This window comes from Leptidea sinapis, chromosome 12 (genome assembly GCF_905404315.1).
Source record: "Leptidea sinapis chromosome 12, ilLepSina1.1, whole genome shotgun sequence".
Classification (NCBI taxonomy): domain Eukaryota; kingdom Metazoa; phylum Arthropoda; class Insecta; order Lepidoptera; family Pieridae; genus Leptidea; species Leptidea sinapis.
Window position 1 is genome coordinate 10438143 of NC_066276.1, and position 24010 is coordinate 10462152.

Here is a 24010-nt window from a genome sequence, read left to right on the forward strand (position 1 = left end):
TTATGTTTGTTTTAAAGAATAATTTCTAAGATAGCATTACTGTCTGATATGCTGTTCATTTCGGAATTTAAATAGGTTTCGAAAAAACTTTTGTAGAATTATTATGGTGAAATTAAAACATTGGTTATTGCGATGACTTCCTTCTTGGCTTTCAAAGAAATTAAATTGATCAACTAGCAATCAGTTAATTTCATGGTCATCTAGGTACAATTTTAACAACATGAAATTAAGCTTGATAAGATCGATTCGCCAATGAAAATGTGTTATCGAGGCATATTGCCACCTGATAACAATTTGATGCTATCTGTATTATCAATGGCACGCGATAATTTTTATTTTGTATGTATGTAAGCGTGTCAAAGCACCTGTGTTCAAAACTGATTTTAACATTTATCATTTACATTACTTTGATTAATAACGTATCGCTAAATACAGTAGAAGCCGCTTAATACGATCATGCTTAATACAACTACAGAAGAACAAGAACCTCCTCTCCTTTTCACAGGATGCCGGCTAGATTATGGGTACCACAACGGCGCCTATTTCTGCCGTGAAGCAGTAATGTGTAAACATTACTGTGTTTCGGTCTGAAGGGCGCCGTAGCTAGTGAAATTACTTGGTAAATGAGACTTAACATCTTATGTCTCTTCCCTTATATTCTTCCATTGATGACAATTATGGCACCCTACGAACTTCAATGAATTGAAGACCTTGTTGAAAATGTGAATAACACACAAAAAGAAGCCCTAAGTGAAAATGATTAAAAAGAACAATTTTGTCAATCGCCCATGCATTACCAGCTGTTAGTGACTTAAGAAGCTTTGCAGCTTCTTTAAATTAAAGCAAAGAAGGACCGGAACAGTTAAATTATGTTTAAAATCTTGCAAATTGCTAATGCATCAAAGTCTTTCTGTCAAACCAAAATAACTGATAAACTTTAAATCACGTAATTAAAATACCACTATCTTATTAATTTAATACCAACATACGATATAAGAACATAATGTTATGTAAGTAACACGTTTTATTTCAGTATCCCGCATACACTTTCTCGCTTAAGATCGTCTTAAACGGGTTTTACCTTCATTGATTCAAGGAATTTCAATTGTATGGGTAATTTTTATGTAAGTCACTAAACGAATTTGCACGAGTTCACTTAATGGTTGACTAGTTTATCTACTCTAGAATTAGAGGCAGACCTATGACAATATGAGAGGGTGAAGTAAAGGGCCAGAACTTTCTGGATACAATTCGTCAGGATCGAGTCACTTGGAGTTCTTTGGAGGAGGCCTTGACCCACCCGTCCCCCGAACGGTTCGTGGAGTATAGTTAAAAATTACCTACTAAATAATTAATTTAAAAAAACTTTGTAAAAAAAAACTATTAATAATGTTTATAATAAAATTAATTGAATACCTAATACTGTTTAAATTTATGTTAATTCGAATCTACAGGAATATATTCAGTGACTCCCTAGCGAGAGTAGTCAGGGAAGCTTCCCAGGAATATATATATTTTTTTTATTCATATATTTATATTTTACCATGAGGTCCTAGGACCAGTGAAGGACTATAGAACAACTTCCCGATTTTTGAAAATTTTCAATTTTCATAGCGGGAAGGTAAAAATACCGGAGATAAGACAGTCATTCTACATCAAGCCGCAAAAGAAATATAACCGAATAGTTTTCTAGAAAGACATTTGGATCTATTACAAGACTAACGTGCGTATATTTTTAAAGCTTTTTCTGCGAGGAATGAATTATTTTTCCAAACATATTAAATAATAAAGAAAACGTTGCTTACAAAAATGCATGATGATATTAAATATATTACTAATTATACAGAGTAAAGTAACAGATACCAATAAAATACAAGGTGCAAAGCAAAGATTTTATTACGAACAAGAAAACTATAATGTTATAAATAAAATAAATAAAAACTACTCTTATCGGGCTAATGCAACAACAAGACAAGTAGCTGCAATACTAAAGATTGAAGTTGTGAGCGAAGTTGCTGAACTCCTGCTTCTTAATGTGGAGAAGATTTCTGCTGCGACATTGTTACCCCACCTCAAGTTGGCCACGCCTGTATTAACGACTCCAACAGCTGTGCTGAATGAAGTTCCCAGTGCGATTTGGTTCTCGTACGCCCAAGCTTGGAACTGTGGAATTTTTTAAATCATTTAAAAATTGTTGAAGAGAACTGAAAAAAGTACTTTAGTTTCGTAATATAGGATATTTTAATAATGAAATTGTTATACAGCATAAACGCTTTAAATATGTATAACTTTCTAAGAACGAATATTATAGTAAATATTTTTTAATAGATACTTTAAATGACTATTATGTATTAATGTAACTTTGTACCTTGACGATGTCGCTGAAATTAGTCAGATGGGCCGCAACCGCAGAAATGGCATTCGTAAGTCTTACATCACCTCCGTACCTAAATTACAAATTAATATTAAACGACAAATAATCACTGATGAGCTCAAGATCGTTGCTATCAAAGTATAAAACTGTGGCAGGTAATTATTACCAAAGGTTTCCTCTTTGTATTTTTACAGAATTATATAATAATTTCATTCATACCCCTAGCCTAGGTACCTTTGCCCTCTGGCATCCACAGTGCGTCTCCATTGTGATCGCTCCTGAGCATCTCTCTTTATTACACTTTCACTAGGTCTTTCAGATGTCAATGACAGGACGCCGCCAGGTTTGCTTTTGACCATTTGAATTAATAATCAAAAACTTATAAATCTTCACTCTTACCATATTCTTATATCAGCATAGTTCTCAAACAGGAATGTGAGAACTGTGTCCAAATTTTCTTCATTGCCGAGTAATGCGAAAGAGAAGGCATTATTTCTATCGTGGATCCTGATCCTATCATTGTACATTGACTGGAACAAATACCTAAAAACATATGTTAGAACTAAATATAATAAAGCCTCGAAAATTCGACGATCAATAAATATAATATTTTTTTAAATTATACAAACTAGGCCCGAAAAATATTTAAAATTGAATACACAGTTTAATGTGTTGTAAACTCAAAGGACACAATTATTTCAAAAGATTGATTGAAAGAAAACTTTAGCGGCCGTTTTCAATGCCATATCTCTAGTTACGGATATATTGCTATTACCGTTTTATGAATGACAAGATCTTATCTATCCATAGTTATGTCCAATAAAGTTATATTATTAGTAAAAGTCCATTGCTATCTGTCGATAGGTTATTGAAGTAAGTAAGCGTAAAAGGATAGATTTGTCTACCTCTAGTAAGTAGCTTATTGAAAACGGCCGTTAATGAAATTGTATTCTTATAAATCTACGTCTTTAAAACCACTCAAATGAGCTAAGAGATTTATAAAGATTTACATAAATGCAAAATTTAAAAGGAATCTGAAACACACTTATCCTTAAATACATAAGTAGTCTATACATAAAATATAAAAGTATGTTTGTCATATAACATATAACATAGTGTGAGAATATAAATTTTTCTGATACATAAATTCGTCTGTCTGTTCAGAGTTTATTTTTAATTACAATCGAATAAATCTATTTCCAAAAACAACTTAAATATTAAGCTACAATACTCACTCTTTTATAGCAGATTGATCTTTAGTGCAGGCTAGAGTACGAAGCATAACCACCATATCAGCAGTATTTTCGGAGGTGTTATATTTTTGGAATAGGAAATTGAAGTCTGTGATGTTTCCTTCACGGAGACCAGTGCAGTAGACGTAGCGTCTTGCATTTACTGGAACCCTAAAATACGAGTAATATTTTGAGACAATATGGACCAGATTAGCATGTATCAAATAAATGAACATCCCTTAATTCATTTAGTATAAAAAAAAGACATTAATGTTACAAGTTATATATTCTATTACCACCACTTCGCACAAGACTGAACTTTAACGAGAAGAGGTGGCAAGAAACTCATTGACACTCTTTTGAATCAACAATAATTTACAATTTCGTCGTTATCTTTGGAAAGTGAAGCACCAAAAATACTTAACCGCATGTCTAACATGTGTAAATTTAAAAAAAAAAGGTGATTTTGGTGGTTTGTGGGTGGGGAAACAAAATGGGTCAATGACCATGATTGTTGGATCTACTGTACTCAATAATATAGTAGATACTTAGATAATTAATACGTCTAGATAGAGTCTCTTGCTTTTAGTGTGCGTGACAAGCTTACACTCGCGATTTGTATGACCCTTTGTGTTAGTGTGCCTGCATTGCTCAAAATAGAGGTTAAGTCTAAACTCACGACGTTTTCACAGCTGTCATAGTTTATCTAGACGTATAAATGATCTAAGAGTAGATACATAAATCCTCTCACACTGTAAACAAACTGAACAATACGAAGTATTGATTGTTTTTAAACATCGTAATGATCGTCGATTCATTTATTCTTACATAATGTATAAAAGTAGTTCAATTTATACTAAATCTTAAATGTTTTACTAACTTTTATTATACTATGTAGAAAATGAAAGAAGAATGTGAAGACTGGCGGCGCGCTCTTTTGCGTTGCAACCGATGTCGTGTTAGGCTGGGCGCAAACGTTCGGAAACCGGATTAGTTTTCCTGACCAGGAAATCAGATTCGGAAACCTGAATGTTCTAGTTACATACAAAATATTCAACATTATTCTTATTGTTTCCGAACGGAATAAAAACCTAACGTTCACTTCGGTGCGTTCGGTTCGTAAGAACGGAAAAAAGTCAATGACCAATTCAGATTCGCGCGAGCTTTGTAGCGAGTGGACGTCTGTAGACTTGTCGTAGGTAACAAATTTAATTTTCTGTCATGTGCCATTATGAAGCTCATCAAATGATTTCACTGACATCCTGTAATATTTGAAGAATTCATCTGGGTGTTCTTGTAATCTTGCTCTTTTGAAATAAAATTGACTATCTGTTAATCTCCGAGTATTCAACGGGCGTACCCAGTAACGACGATTCCTCTTCTTCTCGTTTAGCGCCAGTAAAAGTGCAATAGTAATCAATTCGTCTTCGTCGTCCATGATAATACAAGCGTCTCTATTCGTACTGGTCGTAAAAAAAACCGAACAAAAAGCCGGAGGTTTGCGCTAGTCACACGGAATTCCAAATCTGAATTCCTGATCAGGAAACCTAATCCGGTTTCCGAACGTTTGTGCCCAGCCTTAGGGTCTTACTTTGTCCGATCACTGTTTGAATTACAAGTCCTTATGTCATTATATTTTGTTGTTCATTCTTAGAAGCTCAGCAAATTTATTTATCTAAATTTTGTAAAACATTTCTATTTAATTTCACAGCTAATTATTTAGATATTACCTTTTTTGTGAATGTTTGGTAGGTAATTAATATCTTTAATACTAATTAAAATTTGTTTTAACAAATAACCTATTTTCTTATTACTAGTATAAATCCTAAACTATTTGACACATGAACATAAAATGATATAAGTATTTATACTGATTTAAATACTTACGGTTTGTTTTCGTTCCTGAATTCGTTCCACTTCTGCAAGCTGTCGGCAATACATCCTTGGTGTCCCAAAGTGCATGCATAGTTAAGAATTTGCATCCTTTGTTGAATTGTCGATGCACTATCATCAGCACCTTCTTCATATCCTACTTCATTAACAGCCGTATCCATCAGCTCCAATAGATATTCCTGTATTTAAATTTATGGTGGTAGCAATTAGTATGAACAATTATTCCTAATATCTATAAAGATATTGAGAACAATATTATGTTAGTATATAATATACAGGATGTCCCAAAGTTATGGGACATGAAGGGAAAGTACCTTAAATATCGAAGATAGGCTATTTTACTGAAAGAAGACTGTATGTTATTTTTAAAAGTAAGTACTTCTGCATTCAAAGATTTTCTAAAAATTACTTGCCTCGTCTGGGAATCCGAACCGACTGAAATGTAAAAAAAACACCCCTACTTTTAAAATGCCAATCGAAAGAATGGCTAAAAACTAATAACTCTTCTTAAGTAACATAGTATTTTAAAAGAAAGGAACAACGTAAAATGAATGTTTTCGTACTTGGATTGGTACGAATGGACCGATTAGATGGCCGGCTAGATCCCCGGACCTTACACCATTACATTTCTTCTTTTGGGGATACGTGAAAGATATGCTATACAAAAAACGATACGAGAACGTGGGCGAGTTACAAACAGAATTGTGCCTTATCATATCGAGTATTCACCATAAAATGATAAGAAAATCAACAGGCAGCGGACTCATTAAAAGATTGGCGATTTGCGTAAGACAAGAGGGATCACATGTTGAGCATTTAATTAATTAATTTACAAAAAAATACCCACTTAATTGAGTACTTTCTTTTAAAATACTATGTTACTTAAGAAGAGTTATTAGTTTTTGGCCATTCTTTCGATTGGCATCATAAGAGTAGGGGTGTTTTTTTTTTACATTTAAGTCGGTTCAATTCCCAGACGGGGCAAGTTATTTTTAGAAAATCTTTGAATGCAGAATTACTAACTTTTAAAAATAACATACAGTCTTCTTTCAGTAAAATAGCCTATCTTCGATATTTAAGGTACTTTCCCTTCATGTCCCATAACCTTGGGACAGCCTGTATAGTAGTATATATATTAGGAACAATATTATATTAGTACTCATACGGGAAAAGTAGTATCTTGGCGCTCGCTGTTGCGGTTAAAAAAGAGTCGTTTGCCCATTTATAAATTACGCGTGAGTTTTTTCGTAAATAACTGTTGTTTGATTACTAAAAAGTTTACGTGTCGCACGCAAATTGTACGTAATTCCTTAAACACGTTCCAAGCCACAAAAATCACATTTTAAGGAATTCATGTTTAAAGTTGAATAAATACTAGTGTATTCCATATATGTGGGTAGGGCTACTAAGTCATAGTGTCATTTAAAGAGTGACAGTAGGGCTGCCATTTTTTGATAATACCATTAATATGAATCACGTGACCAGTTTAGTGTTTGGAACGTTTTTCTGGAATTACGTCCAATTATACTTGGCACACGCAAATTTAGATAAAATCAAATAAAATAAGAACAAATAAAACACAATCGAAATATCAAAACTGAACTGAGATTGACGCGTCTGACAGTTTAATTTGCTTTGCCCCTGGACCCACATAAATCGTCGCATTTGTAATACTATTGTCCAACAACTTGTATTCTCTATAAACGTTCTCTGTGTTATTACAAAAAAGTTAAACATTCCTTGAACACTTTTTTTCAAAATGTACTATTACAAATCTGTGTCTTTCTGTTGTTTAGCGTTCAACGATCTTTAGAAGTTGCTTATAATTAAACACGATTGGAAGCTTGTTTAAGGTGTGTCTTACGGATAGATCATATTCAGACTATGAATATTCAGTTTATGTTGTGCTTAACGATAAGTTAAACAAAAGCTAAACACTGTTTTGTAATAGAAAAAGATATAAACTCCATTTTAGACGTTGCTATTGTTAGATCACTGAAGTTGTCTAACTAAAACCATGTTTAAGGTTGCTCAGAGGGCAATGGAGAGGGCTATGCTCGAATCGAGATCGAATCAGAAATGATAAGATCCGTAGGAGAACCAAAGTTACCGAAATAGTTCAGATGGTTGCGAAACTGAAGTGGCAGTGGGCATGGACATAGTTCGACGGACAAATAGCCGTTTGGGCAGTAAAGTCCTGCAATGGCGACCACGTACCAGAAGACGCAGTGTTGGTAGGCGCCCCACAAGATGGACTGACGATCTGGTCAAGATCGCTGGAATACGGCAGCGCAGGACCGATCGTCGTGGAAATCTTTGGGGGACGCATTTGTCCAGCAGTGGACGTCTTCCAGCTGATAATGATCATCATGTTTAGATTTTCATAGAGTATACTAAACATTTTATATATGCTAGAAGGAGTTTTATGATATAGCAATCGTTTTATAAAACTAGAGTTCTACATACATTGAATTCTTGGTAAGCAGCGGGTAAATGCCGAAGTCTTGAACGAATCCAGTCAAGTTGAGTGAGGGCACCATTCCATACGTAATAGTCAGTTTCTTTTGCCAGGAACGATAGAACGTCAAATGCACGAGGAATAGTAATACGGTGGGTGTGTCCAGCTCTGATGAAGAATAGGATGTCGTTGACCATCTATATGAATAAAATAAACAATATTAGACTGAAACGTTTTGAAGCAAATTAGTTACTCATCACTTTATTTTTTTATTAATAAGGGACGAGATGAGCAGGACGATGCAGTGCCGCTCAGGATTCTTGAAAAAAATCAAACATTCTGAGCGGCACTACAACTGCGCTCGTCACTTTGCGACATAAGGTGTTAAGACTCATTTGCCCAATAATTTCACACGCTACGGCGCCTTTCATACCGAACCAACCTTCAGGCCGCCATTGTGGCACCCATAATCTAGCCGACATCCTGTGCAAAGGAGTCTCCCACTGGCATTAAAATTAGCATAGCTAAATCAACACAGCTTACGTCTAAACAACATAGGTCATGTTGAATGTAATAATATTTTGTTTTTATAAATATATAATATGGCCGATAGGGCAGTAAAGTCCTTGAATGGCGTACACGTACCGGAAGACGCAGTGTTGGTAGCACCCCACAAAATGAACCGACGATCTGGTCAAGATCACCGGACTACTTTGTATGAGGGCAGCGCAGGACCGATCGTCGTGGATATCTTTGTTGGCCTTTGTCCAACAGTGGACGTCGTCCGGCTGATGATCATGATGAAATATATAATATTTTCAGTGTTATTTTGTTATAAAATCCAAAAGTGAACATTTATTTACCTGTGACCTACTGAGCTTGTGAATAACATTTCTGTCATTACGCAGTTGTGCTGCAATCATCTCCCAGTTGTGGTCATCATAGCTTACACGGTAGAGACCTAGAATGATAATTTGTATGTAGAAATATTAAGAAGTCTAAGTATGTAAAAATTTAGCTAATTACAAGGTAACTTATACAATTTAATGAACTGAAATCTTTTCTATTAGAGAAACAAGAGTGTTCAGAGGCATAAAAATAGTAATAATCAGTAAATAATTAAGTAAAAAAAAAAATTTAAAACACCCATTAGAATAATTTAATCTTTTTAGTTTATTTTGTCTACTATTTTTAGACTTTCACTTTTAAGGCCTATAGGTAACAAAAGGAACCGTGTATTCTACGGCTGCTGTCAACAGCTCAACTTGGTAGCTACCTACTGATAACCAGTGTTGGAATTGGCGTTATCCTCATTTCAATTCCAAAAATGCCGAGTGGGTGTCCTTCTCATGACATCCTATTTTAAATTGATTAATTTTACTATGTATATATTTTTGTGTTGTCATGAATATATGCATTCTTTACAATTTAGTGACTGAAACTGTCCCTAAATAATACAGTTCCAAGTAAATACTCGAAGTAAGAAATAGCTGGGTAATTTTTAGGGTGACAAATGCGAGTGTTATTCATCATCTTATGCTTACAGATTCACACAGAAACACTAGGTAAAAAAGTTTTTTAACAAAATAATAACACTAATAATTCTAATCATGTTTAGTGATTAGTGATTATCACTAATCATATAAATTGAAAGTCAAATATAATTTTAAAATCTTACCAGATGATGCAATGTTGAAGACTACCCATGCGTGTCCTGGATCTTTCTGTATCGTAGTTGTTTTGCTGGTCAGGACAAATTGAGGTCTAGTATTGCTAAAATCGGGACTGCCTCCATGTGTCCATGAAATTGGAATTTGCCAAATAGTATTGGGTGGTGTTCCGGTCAATTGAAAACGTTCCTGCAAATAAAAAGTAAGTAAATTTTTAATTGGCTTTATTTATATATTTGAACCTTATATTTCATGGCATATGTCATGCCTATTGTTGCCATCATTGATTATGCGCTTGATAGCTATGGGCCTCCTTTTAAAAAATATATCGATTGAATCGATTAACTTCAAACGCAATTTAAAAAGATTCACGTCACTTAAAAAGTAAAACATAATTATATAAAATCATTTAAAATATGTAAAGTATTGCCAGTAAGCTTATAACATAAGTACTTAGTAGCCATTAACAATCATGGCAATCAAGAACATAACCAATCTCCAATTATGCAAAATCACGATACTCGGTCGATGTCCGCTGGTAAGTTCGAGGTACCTAGAATTAATAACTACTACGGTGATAGAACATTGAAGAAACGCCTATCGTATCTATTACGAGTAAATAGCTTGCCTAAGGACATCCGACTAGAAACCAGTAAGAGAAAATTTAAAACCAAACTTTAAAAATATTTATTTTCAACACTGCCTTAAAATTAGATTTTGTATTATATTATTATCAATACTTGTTAATTACACTTGTATAAATCAATGTTCTTATAAGCAACAATGTTTTACAAAAAATATCTTGATCCTGCAGTCAAACTGTCCAAACAGTTTTGCGGGACTATGTTAATTTAAAACTCTTTCTGTAAATGATTAAAAGTATAAATATTTATTTTTCTTTTTGTATTCTGCGTGTTGGCAATCTGTCTTTCAGCAATGATCCAATATGCTGTCTGAAAATGATTGTATTTTGGTGTTGTGTTTAGGAGAGGTTTTTCCGGTGAGAAGTCTCTCAATCCTTGTCCACAAGTTTAAGGCTCCCAGGACCCTGAAGTTGAAAAGCAAGTTTGTTTCTATGACTGTTAAGTCTAAACTGGTAGCTCTTACTGTACTTTTCTATTTCTTGCTTGTTTCCAGTTTTATGTCTGCGTACATCAGTTTGATGTTAACATGCCAAGGAATACTAAGCATGTTTCTGATTTTCAAAGTATAAATAAATAAATAATAAAATATTATTACCTGTGTGACTGTGATAAGACCAGTTGTCATATTAACAGCTACATCAACGACTGGTGAACCAGGATTTTGAACCCAAGACTCGAAAACTGCACCAATATCAATATTTGGATAGGCTGCCGCAAATGTGGAATCTTGATTGACAGTAACTCGGAACGCTTCATACATGTCTTCAGGATAAGCAATACCATAAGCACTAAAATTGAGAGATAATAATGTATTCTATTTTTATTTTCGTAATAAAAATGTAACATTAATTACAATTTAATTTATTATTAATTATAATTACACACATTGTTTTTCATGCCTAATATCAGTCTCAAAAACAAAAACAAAGAGGCACCTTTAATGTATTAAATTCCTCTGGATGGCTCACTAGGAAATCCTGTGCAGAGCCAACCAGTGATTACTGTCTGCTATTTAGTTTAATTTAATGTTAATAATGAATGAAATAGAACTAAATCATTAGTTATTTTTGCAACTGTTGTGTAATAAGGGACAATAAAACATGAATGTGAGCTTAATAATAATGATTTGATAAAAGTATCACATGAGTGTTTTAATACCTAATTATCAACAACTGTTGTCTTGGGTCTTGTATGCAACTGCATACAAGACCCATATTCCTGTTTTAATACTCCTTATTGCATAACAGTTACATAAATAACTACTATATACACCCATAATATGAATCCTCTATACAAGGTTCTGAAACAGTTACTAACATTAAAAAAGCAGTTTTACTGAATTTCATTACAACACTCGTTTGGATGATGTAATGGTTATTAGGACATTGGGTGTTTTAATGTTGGCAATAAGCTGTTTTAGAATCTTTAATAGAGGATTTAAAGCATGGGTGTAGATAAAATTAATTACCGGCCATAGTCTAATTTTTACTTACTTTTCTTTTAAGTAGTATCTCAACGCATTTCTAAAAACAATCGGTGTGACAAAATGCTCTAACATCCTCAATACTGACGCTCCCTTAGCATAACTGGATGTTCCAAAGTGTCCCGAAATTGTTGTTAAGTTTGCTACCTCAGTCCAATTCATTGGCATTATACTAGCACTTGCATCACCGACTAAGGCACTCTGTACTCTAGCTAAGATGAAACGGTCGTCTAACTCAAGCCAAGGATCAGCCTATAAAACAAGTGCGCAAATGTTAGTTCAATTTCCAATTTCTTAAATAAATAGTAAAACATTGCCAATTTCGTGGTCATCTGGAGGGCAAAGCCATATTGGCTTCAAAGAAACTGGGCGTCATTAATAGAGCACGGCAATACTTCAAGCCGGCCCACATACAAGCGCTCTACAAAGCGCAGATCCGGCCACACATGGAGTATTGGAGTCATCTCTGGTCTGGCGCACCCCAGTATCAGCTCAATCCATTTCACCGCGTGCAACGCAGAGAAGCTCGAATTGTCGGGGACCCAGTGCTCTGTGAACGGCTGGATCACTTGGCGTTGCGTAGAGACGTCGCTTCATTGTGTGTCTTCTACCGCATTTATCACGGGGAGTGTTCCGAAGAGCTGTTTAACCTGATTCCTGCCGCCAAATTCCACCTTCGCACGACACGCCACAAGTTAGGATATCATCCTCACCATATGGATGTGTGGCGGTCCTCCAAAGTGCGGTATTCTAGGAGCTTTCTTCCGCGTACTACAAAACTGTGGAATGAACTTCCTTGTGCGGTGTTTCCGGGACGATACGACATGGGTACCTTCAAAAAAAGCGCGTACACCTTCCTTAAAGGCCGGCAACGCTCCTGTGATTCCTCTGGTGTTGCAAGAGATTGTGGGCGGCGGTGATCACTTAACAACAGGTGACCCGTACGCTGGTACTCCTCCTATACCATAAAAAAAAAACTACAACACATTCGATCTTTCAATAAAAGGCATTTATTTAGGCATTTATTTTCTCAAAATTGATTCCTTTAGAATTCTTTTTGATGCCATTTCTAATATACTAGATACTACTACCGCTTACATCAAAATCACTTCATTCATGTAGGTCACGGAAATGACACTCATGAATGTCAAAAAAAAATATTTTTTCTCATTGAATCTACCGCTACTTCGGGTTAAGCTAATGAGAAGAAGTAGCAAGAAACTCATTACCACTCTTCTTTTCTTCGCTTCGAAAACAAATGGCGCTCTGAGAGAGAAGAAGTAACGCAAGAAACTCTCCCATTCTTCTCTCGCGTTTTTTTTGCGCTCTTTTTAAAGAAATATACAATATTGTACTGTCATTGCTATTGCTATAAAATAATTATAATCTAGTCCCAGGCTGTCGGATCACTTAGATATTCATCTGTGAAGTAGTAGGATTTACGACAGAGCCATTTTTTAATAAAACCTTTAAATTTATTTAAAGATAATGCCTGAACAGTGGCTGGGACTTTATTTATAAAAGTGTGTACATTACACCCTTAAAGCTATTATGTATCTTATGACGCCTGCTAGAATCGGTTACAAACAATCCCTTATTTCTAGTGTTATAATAATGAAAATCACTATTAAGAGCAAAATATTACCGGAGACAGCCTCGCCCACAGGAAAATTATTGTATTAAACTTTTAGTATTGTTTAATTTTCTACATTTGTGTGAATAGTTTAAAACAAAAAAACTGATTTTACATCCAAACTTACCCAATGTGCGGAAAAGTATTCAAAGAAACTAGCGAATGATTCATTAATCCACAAATTGCTCCACCAGAAACATGTCACCAGATTTCCGAACCACTTATGTGCCATTTCATGAGCAATGATAGTAGCAACAAATAACTTGTCTACCACATTTGTATTTTGTGGATCATATAACAGATAGGCTTCCCTAAAATAATATTTTATCATATTATATCCAACATACATTGCTATGCAGACGACAGCACTGGTGATGCAGTATACACGGGCCATGCAGGTCTCTCTCGGGAATTGCCGGGGACCCAGTTCTCTGTAAACGGCTGGATCACTTGGCGTTGCGTAGAGATGTCGCTTCATTGTGTGTCTTCTACTGTATTTATCACGGGGAGTGTTTCGAAGAGCTGTTTTACCTGTTTCCTGCCGCCGAATTCTACCTTCGCACGACACGCCACAAGTTAGGATATCATCCCCACCATCTGGATGTGTGGCGGTCCTCCACAGTGAGGTTTTCAAGGAGCTTTCTTCCACGTACCACAAAGCTGTGGAATGATCTTCCTTGTGCGGTGTTTCCGGGACGATACGACATGCGTACCTTCAAAAAAAGCGCGTACACCTTCCTTAAAGGCCGGCAACGCTCCTGTGATTCCTCTGGTGTTGCAAGAGATTGTGGGTGGCGGTGATCACTTAAGATCAGGTGACCCTTACGCCCGTTTGTCCTCCTATTCCGTACGTTATGGTATTCGTATTCCAAAGTTGATATTTAAAATTTTAGAACCTTAATCCATTCCATGTATTAAGAGTTACTTCTGATTTAATTTTTATTATGACAATAAGGGTTGAGACGAACAGTACGTTCAGCTGATGGTAATTGATACGTCCTGACCATTACAATGCAGTGCCGCTCAGGATTCTTGAAAAAACTAAAAACTCTGAGCAGCACTATAATTGTACTCTTAATAATACTTAACATAAGATGTTAACTCTCATTTGCCCAGTAATTTCACTAGCTGCGGCGCCCTACAGACCGAAACACAATAAAGCTTACACATTACTGCATCAAGGCAGAAGGCGCCGTTGTGGTACCCATAATCTAGCCGGCATCCTGTGCAAAGGAGCCTCCTACGGGTAATAATAATATCTTTAGTAAAACACAGTTTCAAATTCAATCAAATGACTATACCATGGCAAAGTTGTATATAACTATGTCACCAGTATTCAAATACATCGTGGTAAGTATAAACTTCTTACAAATTAAGATGACATTACTCAACAGGGTAATGTAACATGCGTAAATATATATCGGTGTTATAACTGTGATAGAGATACATACCTGTAATTAACCATTCCCCAGTTTTCCATAGCACCAGATGGAAAATCTGGCAGGGCTATATGATCATTCTTCATTGAGTAATTTCCCATATTATAATATTCGTAGTCGAAGTATGCAGACATTTCTTCAGTTATATTGAATCCCACAGTCGCAGCATAGCTGTGTTGACTAAGAATATCTCCTTGTCGGGATATCACTTGGAATGGTTTTGCAGCGGTACCAGTAGTACTTGTGGCTACGAAATCACTAACGTGGAAAGCGACGAGGTAAGATGATATAATGGGTGTTGGTAGGAAAGTTTCTCGGACACGATTGCCAATACTGAAAATAGTACACGAATTTTAAATACTGCATGTAATATTCGATGGTATCGTTGAAGCTTTTCTAACATGAGCTTGTCAAAGGCAAAGTCCAATAATCTTTATTCAAATAGGCTTACGCGCTTTTGAATCATCATTACAAATATTTCTTTTAAATTACTGAATTTACCACTTGTTGGGAAAAAGTTGAGCTCGTGAGAAGAACATACAAGAAACTAAACGGCCACTCTATTCAATTAAATAGAGTATTTTACAATTGCTGTTATATACATAAAGGTGCTGCATCTAAAAAAGCTCAAACTGACTCTGGTTAAAAGTAACCTTAATTTAGATTAAATGACTTGAAATCGTAACTTTGCGTATAAAGTGTGACAATTCATGATAATAATAATATTGACACACTTTTTACACAAATTAAAGTCAAGCATGTATAGCCTGTGTTATGGGTTACAAGACAATGATATATTTAATACAATATACTTACTTAAACATACATATATTCATATAAACATACATAAATACATTTAAACATCCATGACACGGAAACAAACATCTATATTCATCATATAAATGCTTGCACCTACCGGGATTCGAACCCGGGACCTCTAGTTTAGTAGGTAGGATCGCTAACCACTCGGCTATACAGGTCGTCAATTGATGTTATTATGATAGCCCTACTTTTCTCCAAATGATGTTAATTATGTACAAGATCAATAGTAGATTTTACAACGAGTGCACAAAACGAACCATTTATATCCGAGACTTTTAGCAATATCGAGGTCTGATAGTAATGTCGAGGATAAAATGGTTTTGTGGACGAGTTATAAACTCTGCTTTTCATTTCGATTGCGAGGAAATAAAACAGTAGTATAACATGGACATTTTTAACAATTTTAGCCAATTTGAAGAAATTAATAAACACACGAAAAAACAGGTTTCCGCCGCTTTTTTTTTAATCTTATGACATTGATATTAGGCATGGGCTCCAGACCTATACAGCCTACTATTAAATTAATTTTGTAATATATATATTTTTTAATTAATTAAATAACCTACCATATTTTAATTAAAATTTTAATATCTTTTATGTCTTAAAAATACATGAGGCAAATAAATTAAAGTTAATATTATAAAATAACAAATTCTATCTCTGAACTTTTTATTGTGTTTGGCTCTATGGCTCATTTTCTTTGCCTTAATATAGATACATTTATGAGTAGATACTTTTGTGCACTTGTGCTCAAAAATCGATTTTGTGCAGCCTATATCGTGCACATTATATATATAAATTCAAATTCGATAGAAGGTTCACCTAGTTCATCCAATGACGTTTATATATAGAACGTCATTGAGTTCATCACTAATTGTATCAATAGTTGTAGTCTATCTTGTGTAACTGTAACTTTGACAAATTGAGGAGATTCACATACAGAGCCTTAAGCATACAAATCGCCACACAGGCAAAAATTTTTTATTAAGCATTCGCGGTACCTGAAAAATAATACATTAATATTACGAACACTTAGACTGGTGTTATATGTAACCCCAGCCAGTTCCCCAGCGTCAATTTACCTCTGGAGCTGTGCTTGAGTAAACCCGTGGCTGGTTAGCCAGATCTTAGGATCTCCTGCTCGCCAAAACGTGTCACTCATCAGACCCTCATAATATCTGGACCAGTTAAGTAATTCAAAAAATCAATTTAGAAATCACTGATACATACATTTCGGTACTGTTTATTGCCATGTTTGAGAAAGTTGGACTAAGGTTACTATCTCGGGTGATTGAAATCACAAATGGACACTTGAACTGTGGCTCGTCAAAGCAGGGGAAGGCTTTCCTGGCGTGGAATGGCTGGAACTGGGTCGTTGCATATTCCCTAAAATATTTTATGTCATAATTAAAAAATACACATAGTAAGACATAAGTAAATGTAATATAATATAAAACAGTTTAAGTATTTTTTTAGATTAAATAATAAATGCTACAGGACTATCCTTATACACTTTATAACCACAAAAACCTATTTATTACAAAGAACTATTCTACTAACAATTCTATTCTTCTCTTCTACCTAGTAAAATATCTTTTTTTAGATGAATTAAAGTATTAGGTTAAATGTATGGTTGTTATTTAGATGAGACAAGATATGTTTGTATGACAACATTAAAATAAAAAGTAAAGGCAAAGAAATAACTTAGTTCATATTATAAACCAAAAAGTTATGTTACCTTAATTGAGCACCATAGTAATAATATCCCTTATAGAAACCTCTATCATGTGGATTTTCATTAATACGACCTTCGTAATTAATAGTGACGAAGTATATTCCAGGGATGACGGTCGATGCGAAGTTTATGTTGAGGATTTCATAATAGCTATCTGTTGTGATGGGGTTAGGGAACTGAAGCACCACTGGCTGACCAGCAGCATTAACCACTGTGACCTCTCCAATGGAGACTACGTTCTGGTGAAGTACTAATTGAGTTATGTTTTCACGAACCTAAAAGTTGTGCATAAATTACTATTGTTATATAAATTTAAAGAAATACACATATTTGAACATAACATTAGTTTACTTTTCAATTTGAATAGTATTTCCTAATATGCAAATAATGGGGTTGAGCAGGTTATCAACTGTAAAGTAGATCCTGTAGATGAAGCCACAGCCTGAGAGTTGAACAAAGCATACATGATTTTTATGACGATACGTCACTCGAACGGTAAGCTCAGTTGGCAGAGCACTGGCACGGAACGCCAGAGGTCGCGGGTTTGAGTCCCGCATCGTTCATAACATTAAGTTTTCAAATTTTATTTGTGTATTAATCCTAGAAGTGAGGGATATCACTTTAAAAACATAAAAAATTTACTATATACATAGTTAGCTTTTGTTAACTCACCTCCACTTCAATATTCACAACACCAGTAAACCTAGATTCAGTTAAATAAACATCCAAGTCAACAATAATATTTAAGGGTTGAACATTATCCTTTAGTCTATATTTAGGATCATCAACATTTGTTGTATATCCGATCCATTCGAAGTTCTGTAGCTCATCTTCTGGCTCAGCATGTGCTAGTCCTACTAAGAGAACTGCAAGTGCTGTAACCAGCATACCACGACCTGTTAACAATGGAAAATAGAAAAATTAGGACTTGATGTAATTGCGAAGTGTTTTATAAATATGTGCAATAGACACTCTTGCATTAAGGTCCCGTTCTGGTGCAATACCTAATATTACTATATCAATAACCCCATAGTAGATGGTAATCGTTACTTTTGAAGAATTTACGTTCACGCTGAGACGCACTTGTAATATAGACCATTTTAATATTTTCAGGCCTGTTTATACACAAAAAGGTCGGCAGTAGTGAATCACACTCAAATTTCGACGGCTGTGATTCTTAAGTATCACCTAAAGGGGCTGAGTTCATTGCGGTATAATGGACACAATTCCAAATTTTTTTTATGGAAAAGGAGGACAAACGAGTGTACGGGTCACCTAGTGTTAAGTGATCACCGCCACCCACATTCACTTGCAACACCAGAGGGATCACACGTGTACGCGCTTTTTTTTGAAGGTACCCATGTCGGATCGTCCCAGAAACACCGCACGAGGAAGTTCATGCCACAGCTTTGTAGTAAGCTCCTTGAAAACCGCACTGTGGAGGACCGCCAGACATCTAGATGGTGGGGATGATATCCTAACTTGTGGCGTGTCGTGCGAAGGTAGAATTCGGCGACAGGAATCAGGAACACCTGTTTAGAAATAATAACTTAAACAATGTTGTTAGTGATATGAATTTATAACCTCAAAATATTAGCTTAATTAATTTGAATTTCTTTTGAAAAAACCCGAGACCTCAACACAGCAAGTCGTACTTGCTTCCACCACACCACTAAGGCAGTGTTCTTAAAATTGCAAGGAACGATATACGGATTTTTGGTTTTCTTATGCTGTGACGTTTTGATACTAAATAGGTTTCTCATTATTATTATTAACATAACATTGCCGTATATTTTATTGGGTTGGCTAAGAAACTATCATTCAGTTTCACTGCAGACATTAGGATTAGGTTAAGAAAGTATCGTCACAAATGTAAAGTGAACTAATTTTATTAGATTAGATATTCCTTTTACAGTTTTTCAACTATGGTAGTTCTTGAATAATTAACAACGGAAACCCTGGGGTTTCCTCATAAAAATTGTAGCTTAATCTCAGATAGCATAACTTAGTAGCGGTGTTTCCGTTGCCTATCTATGTATGTTGCAAAAAACGCAACATACATAGATATTCATTCTGATGAACTTAAGCGCTTTAAATCCTTCATTGTTTTACATCTCTGTCGCTCTGTCATATGGAGGCTTTACGAGTGGGAGGCTCGTTTGAACAAGATGACGGCTAGATTATGGGTACCACGATGGCGCCTATTTCTGCCGTGAAGCAGTAATGTGTAAGTTTTACTATGTTTCGGTCTGAAGGGCACCGTAGCTAATGAAATTACTGGGCAAATGAGACTAAACATCTTATGTGCGAGGTAGGAGCACAATTGAGGTGCCCAGCGGCGCTGCATTGTAATGGGCAGAGCGTTTCAATTACCATCAGCTGAACATCCTCCTTGTCTCGTTTCGAATTGTCATAAAAAAATATAAGTCCTGTATAGGTATCAAGTTGCGGTACAAGACCTTTTTCGATATTTTTTAAAAATGAGAGTCAGAATGATGACGATGAGAAAAATGTGTACTATCATTGAATCTTTTTCGTATAATTGAGGTGTAAAAAACCCCAAACATAGAAATAGTATATCTTAAAATGTTTATAAAGTATCGTTTACAGCTAAAAGCGAGCTCAAGTATACTATGGAGGGCAGAGACAAAGAGTATCATCTCTTGAGGGAGAAAAGTTGAAAAAGTGTCCAGCTTATATAGTAAATAATAGTTCAAAAAGCTTCCGTAATGGCGCTGGTGTAGGCACAGGGTATAAAGTATACAATTAAAACAATGACATTGCAAAAATAATGTGCATTCCAATCTATTGGGTCAGTCGATTATTATATTATGTAGACAGTAAATTGAAAAAATGATAAGCGAGTTATGAGTCGCCGTTAATCTGTTAAATTTTAATGATATGATAAGCCGAATACTGCGGTAATGATAAAATATATTTTATTAGTTCATAATCACGATGATAACGTCAAAAGATTATTACCTGCGTATTTAACACGTGCCATGAGAATTATTATTTTCTTATTAATTTTGACACAGATATAAAATTGTATCCGTCTCTTATACTAACAGGGACATTATTTACCAAATGAATACTAATGACTAACAATTATCTTAAATCAAGAACATCAAATGAAAAGAAACAATTGAATTATTACTACTCTCTTCAATCCTTCACAATTTTGAATTTGAAACCAATATAATATAACAAAATACAGCTTAGAAACAAACTTATATATATTTTGGTTTAAGTTCTCTCTTCAGTTTTTTTAATTGCACTAAATACTAATAAATTTTTGAATTAGTTTATATGGTCGGTGCTGTTAACTGTTGAAAAGTTCGTAAGAAGCCAGACAGTCGCTATGTCACGGTGATAGACATCATTTCTCTCATCATCAGGTCTCATTTTTAAATGCTTGATTTCGTGTCTGTACTTGAACGGAATTAAAACTGCAGTTGCACGATTTGACACAAACAAACATAATACCACAAGTTTAATAAAAGCACAGAAAAGGCGTGGATACTTACGAATTTAAAATAAAAGTAATGTAATTAAATAAAATTGCGGTCAGACCTTAATAGGTTAGCAAAAAGAAAAGAGAAAACTATGTTAAAATGGAAATATATATGTGTACCAAATGACCTTATGTGTACCTAGAAATATATATAGTGCCGCTCAGTATTCTTGAAAAACCCAAAAATTCTGAGCAGCACTACAATTGTGCTCGTCACCTTGAGACATAAGATGTTAAGTCTAATTTGCCCAGTAATTTCACTAGGTACGGCGGCCTACACACCGAAACACAGTAATGTTTACACATTACTGCACAGTAGAAATAGGCGCCGTTGTGGTACCCATAATCTAGCCGGCATCCTGTGCAAAGGAGCATTGGAACTGGAATATATTCACTAGCGTAGAAAGTTTAGTGTGTAAAAGGGATTAAAATAACGTTGCGTTTCAATTGCTAAATTCAGTAAGTATGTCCTTATTATTATGAATAAGAGAATTATTAATTATCTTATCTACCATATACTGGAAGTCATATGCATACTTATGCAATCCCTACTAATATTATAAATGTGAATGTAAGTTTGTTTGGTACGCTTTCACGCCAAAACCACTGATTTTGATAAAATTTAGTACAGAGATAGACTAGAGCTTGAAAAAGGACATAGGCTACCTATAGTTTACACAGAAATTCGTCATTATCGAAAAATCATGAAACTTTATACTTAGGCACTTGATAAGAAATAATTTATAAACATTTGTCGAGAATTTTTCAAGCTTTGACCTACATGGGGATGAAATAGGAGATTTTAGTTCACAGGGAAATACTATTAAAGAGACTGTCCATAATAACAAGAGATATGCGCTGTATATGATGAGCGCTGCCAGCAGCGGCAAGAGCAGTTTGTAAGTGTATTATTTGAGAAGAATCCCAAAAGATAAAATAAACTCCCCTAAGTAACTATTCCACGCGGATGAAGTCGCGGGTACAAGCTAGTATATCTATAAGCTGTCTTTCAGAGCTTAATTTTTACATAAATGCGTAGTGATCATTTCACAGTGAACCCGAGCTACTAACTCCTAATTTCAGATGATAGTTAGATTGATCTTTTCATTGAAATCCCGAGAACCAAGTTCTACCATTTTAGTATTAATAAGGTTTTGTTTTTCTTAGAAACTGACTACGCGCCAAGATTACAGGCTTTCTATAAACTTACCGAGTTTATAGAAAGCCACTAAAAAGTTTTCTTTTGTAATTTTGAACAAAAGATTCAAACGCAGTCAGTTAGATCCAAACAATTGTTTGGTCACTGATGTAATGGCAAAAATCTAAGAAAACTTACACATGTAAATAATAGGGAGCCTTTGTATAGTAAAAAGACGAATTATAATAATAAATACTTACCCATGCTGACTTGGACGGTACCTCAACAGATACTAAACAATTATCATTAAAACAATTTATTGTTAATCACCAGTCCATCATGATTTGATAATTTCGAATAAAACAATGATAACACCAGATAATCATTATATTATGAAACAAAATTCGCTTCGAATCATATTTTCAATCCCTCCATAATATTATAAATGTGAATTTAAGTTTGCTTGTTACGCTTTCACGCCTACACCACTGATCCGATTTTGATGAAATTTATTACAAAGATAGACAAAAGCTTGGGAAAGATCATATGCTTACTTCGAAGTAATAATAAAAGGCTTGGCGGGGTTGAAATGGGGGGTGGAAGTTTGTATGAAAATTCGTCATCATCGAAGATAACATCATGAAAATTTGTATTTAGTCACTTGATAAGAAATAAATAAATATTTGTTGTAGCGTTTTCAAAATGTTGACCGGTGTGAGGATGGAAAAGGGGGATGTAAGATTTTTTTTTATGTAAATAACGAACGAGACTAGCAGGACGTTCAGCTGATGGTAACTGATACGCCCTGCCCATTACAATCTTACACAAATCTTGAAAAACTCAAAAATTCTGAGCGGCACCACAATTGCGCTCGACACCTTGACACATACGATGTTAAGTCTCATTTGCCCAGTAATTTAACTAGCTATTGCGCCCTTCAAACCGAAACACAGTAATGCTTAAACATTACTGCTTCAAGGCAGAAATAGGCGCCGTTGTGGTACCCATAATCTAGTCGGCATCCTGTGCAAAGGAGCCTCCCACTGGTAAAATCTATGGTTGGTAGGTTATAAAAATTTATTAACCACAACAGTTTGTAGTGTATTATTTGCAAAATGATAAATAAAAAAAATCTTCCCAAAGTAACTATTGCACGTACACGAAGTTGTGGGTAAAAACTAGTATATATTGGATAGTGAATTTATATAATGTACAGAAATAACTAATGTTTTCTTAACGTGTTTATATCTTTTCTTTCGTAGTTATGTTCCTTATTGGCACAGTGACATATCTAGAAAGTATATAATTTACCAATCGGGTACTGCTTGTTGTGTCAGGTCGACCTGTTAAAGTTAATTAATCATTATATTCGTTGAATGCATTTACTAATTGTGACAGTAATCACGACCATCATGTTCGCGAAGCACAATGAACAAAGAATTCACGCTCTAAAGGTTCATGCATCCAAAATACGATAATTTATATATACAGTAAATTCTTTATTACTTTTTATGAAATAATTTATTTTATTTAAAACACGATTCATATATTGGATGCAGCACTTTACAAACTAATTTGTTATGTATATCACAGCCATTGTAAAATAATCTATTTAATTGAAAAAAGTGATCGTTGAGTTTCTTGTATGTTCTTCTCACGAGCTCAACTTTTTTCGAACAGAATATGGTAAATTTTGTAATTTTAAAGAAATATTTTTAGTGACGATTCAAAAGTGCTTAGTTTAAGCCTTACTGAATAATGTTTATTTGACTTTGACTTTATATTTAACATAACAAATACAAACATTAATTAAAATATTTAACATTACTTAATTATATTAATAACTGGTTGTTGACAATAGTACCGATAACGTCAAAAAAGAAAGAGACTAAAGATATTGTCCAAAATCCAAATATATATATTACAATCAATCCAAAATGCTATTAAATTGAATGCATTACTGTCGAATTATATG

At 34.6% G+C, this 24010-nt stretch overlaps 1 protein-coding gene across 1 annotated transcript; it reads right to left on the reverse strand.

The window, feature by feature from the left end:
- Positions 1–1878: 1878 nt before the first annotated feature.
- On the reverse strand, positions 1879–22316 carry LOC126967151 (membrane alanyl aminopeptidase-like). Its single transcript, XM_050811598.1, has 16 exons — positions 22296–22316; positions 18056–18279; positions 17387–17658; positions 16879–17034; positions 14839–15159; positions 13515–13698; positions 11765–12006; positions 10867–11059; positions 9636–9816; positions 8821–8918; positions 7966–8154; positions 5494–5678; positions 3610–3777; positions 2774–2917; positions 2369–2447; positions 1879–2163 (listed from the first exon to the last, which is right to left on the reverse strand). The coding sequence occupies exons 1-16, from the start codon at positions 22297–22299 to the stop codon at positions 1948–1950; spliced, it is 2856 nt and encodes a 951-aa protein (XP_050667555.1). The 5' UTR covers positions 22300–22316; the 3' UTR covers positions 1879–1947.
- Positions 22317–24010: the final 1694 nt, after the last annotated feature.